Raw genomic sequence first — 5,709 nt, forward strand, 5'->3', positions numbered from 1 at the left:
CAGTCTCTGCTCACTCACAGCGCACTTAGATAAGGTACAATCTCCGGCTGTTGTTTAAGGTGAGCTGTAACAAATCGGGCGGTCTCATATCCAAATGGACTGCCACAAAAGCTGCAGTCTCTCCGAGGTAGGCTGGTGTGCTGACTAAAGAGGTTCCCAAGGGAAAATACGGAACATCTGTTTCCAACAACAGTTTACTTCTTGGAAAGGCTTTTAGCCCGGTAAGCTGATCGTTGTTGAAATATCTAATGGCAGCTGTAATGCCAAAATATACATTTGGAAACTTCTTTAGCCAAAACTCCACTATATCTGTCGTTCCCATGAAGCAATGGACATGTATGCGCTGATCTCTGCTACAAAGCTTCTCCATCAACATCATGCAACGACAGTGAACGTCTGAACCATATACATCCCCTGCTGGCCCTCGCAAATGTAGAACAAGTGGTTGGGTGGGCTTAGTAAGTCTCAGCATCTTGATGAAAACTTCCTCCTGCTGCAGCCATTCAGTAGGTGATATGGTCCGGTCCAACTCACACTCTCCTAGCGCCACAACCTGTGGGTGATCCAGTAACTGCTGGAGCTTCATCGCTTTTTCCAATGTAAGGGTATGATAGTGTTTCGGATGCACGCCTACTGCGACTCTCCAAGTTCCTTGCAAATTGAAGGCATTGTCTGGATACGTCCTGGGTTCGCTGTAGACGATTATCCCTCCCACTACTTTTACTGGAAACGCTGGTTTATACGCGACTTGCTCCGACACACTAAACTCAATAAGATCTTCTACCGTGTGTCCCTCATCGTGTCCCAAGATCACCCGACACGTACGGTCCAAGTGGAAGTGACTGTCAAACACAGCTGGTACACAACTATGTCCGGTCGCTTCTCTCTCGTCCGTGCTAGTCTCGTCCACCATCACGACCTCTTCCATGACCAACTCCTCAATGACGGTCTGAGTTTCTGGATACACAGCAGTACTTGCGACCACAACTGGCCTGTCAAGCGTAGTCTCCTGGTCTCTAGGCTGCAAGTGTGGTACTTCACTAGTGAACTTTGCAAAACTCTCCTGTGAGGATAGGCTGCAATTGTCCAAAAGATACATCTCCAGAACATCAATACCGCAGGTGAGTTTACTGGGTGTAATGAAAACTGTGTTGGTGCTGGAATCTTCATCAGGCCACAAACCTGAGTAAATACATCATGATGGAGGGGATTCAACTTGGCCGACAGAGTAATCTTTCCGGATGCGTTTACTACCTGCACTGCATCTTCCAAGGTGGCTCCTTCTCCTAAGGCTGTTGTTATCAACCACCGCAGGGCTAAAACGCACTTAACCAGAATGGTAACATCAGCAGAAACTATTCGGGATATTTCCGGCATATGTCGTTGGACAGCGTGCCTCCGAACTCTTCTATCTAAAGAGCTGCACGTAGCCAATGGGCAATATTCCACCGATGTTGCCGACTGTCTAGACTTTTCCACAGGTGACTCACCACGTACTGTGACGGACAGGGTTCTCTTATTACTCTGTACTTTCCTGTCTGGTGGACACCGGAAATATCCAGTCTGGTTCCGGTCAAATTGCTCTGGCCTGTGTTGCCTACCACGAGACTTCCTCTCCTCTGGTTCCCTTGGACACCGTGATCTTCCTTCGTCTGTCCGTGACCTCTCTTCACGCCTGAACTCCTTCCTCGTGATCTTCTCTCATCCGTCCTGATCCTTGTTTCTGGTCTTGAATTCCTATCCTCTGATCTTCTAGGAGGCTGAGAATCTACAGATGAGGTAGAGGGTCTAGGTTCTGCTATCATACATGGTTCCGTTTCCGGACCCATGTTCTCTCGGACCACTTGGATACTAGGATCCTCCTTTAGCCGAATGTCACGCGATAACTCGGTCACATACAGCTTTGACGATTTTTGTTTCGTATGGAGCTTCCTACCATCCAACGAAGGAAGATTTTGGTCAATCCAATCATCCGGCAGATCACACTGACAGCTTTTACGGAAGTTGCCAATCCACCGGTTGTTGCCTAATTTCCGAGCCAATTCATACTGGAGGATGGCAGCACGTTTGAAGTCCTGGTTAGGTGACTGCATGAGGGCGAGATAAAGGCTCTTGTACTCTACCAAAACTTGATTTTGGCTTAGTTAAACACACCCTCATCCTGATGCCTGAGGTCTTCAAACTTGTTACTCCTCCTCACAGCATTCTTCCAGGAACGTTTCTGGGGGCTCTCAGACATGATCTAAAATAGAAGAGCATGTTAAACACAGTCAGGGCAAAGATAAACATCAATTGCCTCAGCCTGATCTTTGGTTACACTGACACATGAGCCATGATACCATTCCTTGCATTCCTCACACTGAATCATAAATTCACCATTGTCGGGGCTACGGCACAAACAAAATAAACTATCTGTTTTTGACAAGCATCCGACAATCTTACCTTCTTGCAAGGCTTTCTTTTCACTGATCACCCATGCTGGCAGTTCTCTGTCATTACAAGGCTTCATTCTGTCATGGTTGATTGTTTCTAACTTTTTTCTAATTTTTTACTTTATACAGATAATCCGTGATCTTACGAACAATCAACCCTGGCCCCTTCCATTTTGGTCTTAATTTAGCACACTTACCCTTTGGCGTGGCTGTATCCAGGATGTATACAGAATCACCTACCTCATATGAGTGAGTGAAAACCTTAAGGTCATAGTCACGTTTGGCTATAGCTTGATTGGTTTTCAGCTTTTCCCTGGCTAACTTGTGTGTTTCTTGAATTTGAGTTATTACGTCTGACACATACCTATCATAGTCTGTGTCTTCTTGTTGAGGCCCGGGAAAAATTAAGTCAACAGGAGTATTAACTTCTCTACCCAGCATCAACATATTGGGCGTATAACCAGTTGCTCTATTTACTGATGAACGAATAGCACTTGCCAACTGTGGCAGGCACTCGTCCCAATCTGTAGGCGTTCGACTTGCAAAACACCTTACTGCATCCATGAGTGTTCTATTGAAACGCTCAACTTGTCCGTTTGCAGATGGTCTAAATGATGTGGTTCGTGCTTTATGAATTCTGAGTCTCTCGCAGAGCTGCTTAAACAGATTACTCTCGAAATTGGTGCCCCGATCGGTAAATATTTGGAACGGAAAACCAAACCGAGAGAAAAACTGATATATTGCGGCTCGGTCAGTATTCTCTGCACTCTGGTTTGGAAGTGGTATACATTCCACCCATTTAGTGAACTGATCCACCATTACCAGTACATAAACATTGTCATTTTTGGGAGTTGAACTATGTTCAATCTCCCTGGGTCATCACGCACTTTTCTGCGCAGTAATTTGTATTGATTTGTATAGTGGTCGTCAGCGGGGGTTCTATGTCAGCTGATTTACTCCTAGGTAAATCAACATAAACTTTTATAAACATCCGCCATTAAATAATCCATGTAACTTTTCTGAATTAATCTAATTTTGATAATTGACATGTAAATAAATGCAATGATATTGTATTCAAATCAATTTGAATACAAGATTTCGATCAAATTGATACTGATAGACATAGAAAAATAAAAGATAAGGTTGAAAATTGTCCTTTGTAGCGCAGCGTCACCTATAAACATTGATAGGGAAACGAACGACAACTGCACACAAGCCCTATTGACACCGTGGCGCGAAATATCGAATATGGTGCGAAACCTCAGAAAATTTACAAGAAATAACTCTACAACATTGTGTATGTGTATATATTTGGTTTTTTTTTAATGTGATATAAAAAATGCTTGATGTTACATGTAGATTGCATTAAAACACGTCATTCCCAGTCAACAACTTTCGATTGGGATCGGAATACGAAATAAAATTTCTTATATCCGGTGGCAAAGTGAAACTGCTTCATGCTTCAAGTTATTGAATTACGTAGTAATTGCACGTTACACATTAGAGAACTGTTCCTTTTAATAAAGAAAGTCACAAAATAGATACAAAATGAGTGTACCTTATTCATTACTGTTACCGAGCTTTCGTCGACTATGATCTCGAAATGGCGTGTTTCGCTGCGCTTGATGACGGTAAGGTCCACATTTTCTACGTGAGTAGTGTGATATTTGTTTATGAATTTTTCGCGCATACATCGTATGTCTCGGCTAGCAATAATGGAAACTTTCTCACCTATGTATGTAAAGACATATTAATCTCTATTTTTAAAAATGTAGAACACTTTTATCAAATGACAATGTTTGAAAACGCTTAGAGCCCCGATGTCAGAATTTCCTTTTCCAAGACATCAATATGTCAAATTCATTATCCTTTTTTAATAGTATGTACCATATTTTGTACCAGTTATCCATTTTGAATCCCCTATTACAATGGGATTTTGCTGCACTCTGTAATGTTTGAGTGGATGTCATGAGTGTGTGTCAAACAGAAATTTTAAGAGCATGGGATAAGGTGCTGCCATGTATTACTTCACTATCAAAGTTTAACCCAGTTGCCACAATGTTGAATTTATGCTGCAAAAAGGATTGGAAATTGTTCTGGTCAAAACACATTGTTTATTTGTCTACAGATGAAAGAGACATGAGGATTCTCCCTCACAAACTGAAGAAAAAAAATAGTTATGGATCTTGTACATGTATAGTTTATTAATCACTATAGATTTCCAGCATCACAAGTCTGATTCCACTATATGCTTTCCATACTGTCAGGTTCATTCACCCCCTGTTTGAGCCACAGTATAATATCCCAAATACCTTGACAATAAATAACATTATTTGACTAGTGTTTCATTTTTAGCGGAGTTGCGATAAGTCGAACTCGGCTTATGATCTGATGAAGTGCCATTGGGCGGGCAGGCGGGCACGCATCAACATTTCATTTCCGCACCATAGCTCTTGAGCAAATTATAGGATCTCATTCAAACTTAGATGGATTGTCACCCTCAGTAAGATGAGGAAGCCTATCAATTCTGGGGTCACTAGGTCAAAGGTCAAGGTCACTGGCTATAAATAGACTGAAATTTGGAGAAAATTTTGTTTTCCGCACCATAGCTCTTGAACGAATTATAGGATCTCAATCAAACTTAGATCGATTAAGTAAGACAAGAAGCCTATCGATTCCGGGGTCACAAGGTCAAAGTCACAGTGGCTATAAATAGACTGAAATTTGGAGAAAATTTTGTTTTCTGCACTATAATTTTTTAACAAATTATAGGATCTCAATTAAACTTAGATGGATTATCGCCCTTCATGAGACAAAGAAGCCTATTGATTTTGGTCAAGGGTTAAAGGTCAAGGTCACAAAGGATTTAAGTCGGCTGAAATTTATGTACGCAAAATTTTGCTCCCTGCTTGATAATTCTTGAAAACTTTTCTGACGGTTCCCTCTATGCCCATTCCTTGCGCAACTCGGCTTGTGCATTTCCGATGCCCGACAATTTTTAATTTTTTTGCATTTCATTTATTTTGAGTTATTATAGAATTATTTACCATTCCATTGATCCTCTACAGGACTGTAGTATACTCAGGTGACAGTTTAGCATATTGGACTACCTTTTCAAGTAATGAATCCTTAGAATTAGCTATAACTAGGATTAAACTTGAATGTATATATACAGGGGAAAAACTTCTTCATAACTGCAAGGCATTGATAACCATATTGATTTGAATGTTTGGGCCATAATATGTGGTCACATTTTTCATGAGAATATAAAGGGGTG

At 41.5% G+C, this 5,709-nt stretch overlaps 2 protein-coding genes across 2 annotated transcripts; both read right to left on the minus strand.

Moving 5' to 3' along the window:
* On the minus strand, positions 1 to 1,155 carry LOC125651633 (3'-5' ssDNA/RNA exonuclease TatD-like). The gene has a single exon (XM_048880320.2). The coding sequence runs from the start codon at positions 1,097 to 1,099 to the stop codon at positions 26 to 28; it is 1,074 nt and encodes a 357-aa protein (XP_048736277.2). The 5' UTR covers positions 1,100 to 1,155; the 3' UTR covers positions 1 to 25.
* Positions 1,156 to 2,140: 985 nt separating this feature from the next.
* Positions 2,141 to 3,251, minus strand: LOC130055032 (uncharacterized). The gene is made up of 2 exons (XM_056166192.1): positions 2,673 to 3,251; positions 2,141 to 2,242 (listed from the first exon to the last, which is right to left on the minus strand). Exons 1-2 carry the CDS (start codon positions 3,249 to 3,251, stop codon positions 2,141 to 2,143), a joined length of 681 nt encoding a protein of 226 aa, XP_056022167.1.
* Positions 3,252 to 5,709: the final 2,458 nt, after the last annotated feature.

Source organism: Ostrea edulis, chromosome 5, assembly GCF_947568905.1.
Source record: "Ostrea edulis chromosome 5, xbOstEdul1.1, whole genome shotgun sequence".
In the NCBI taxonomy this organism is placed as follows: domain Eukaryota; kingdom Metazoa; phylum Mollusca; class Bivalvia; order Ostreida; family Ostreidae; genus Ostrea; species Ostrea edulis.

Excerpts from the sequence above, each read along its gene's own strand:
- LOC125651633 (XM_048880320.2), bottom strand. The coding sequence starts at position 1,099 with ATGTATCTTTTGGACAATTGCAGCCTATCCTCACAGGAGAGTTTTGCA.
- LOC130055032 (XM_056166192.1), bottom strand. The coding sequence starts at position 3,251 with ATGGTGGATCAGTTCACTAAATGGGTGGAATGTATACCACTTCCAAAC. Across the intron at positions 2,243-2,672 it reads TTTTCACTCACTCATATGAG|ATCATGTCTGAGAGCCCCCA; the intron begins GTAGGTGATTCT and ends CTTCTATTTTAG.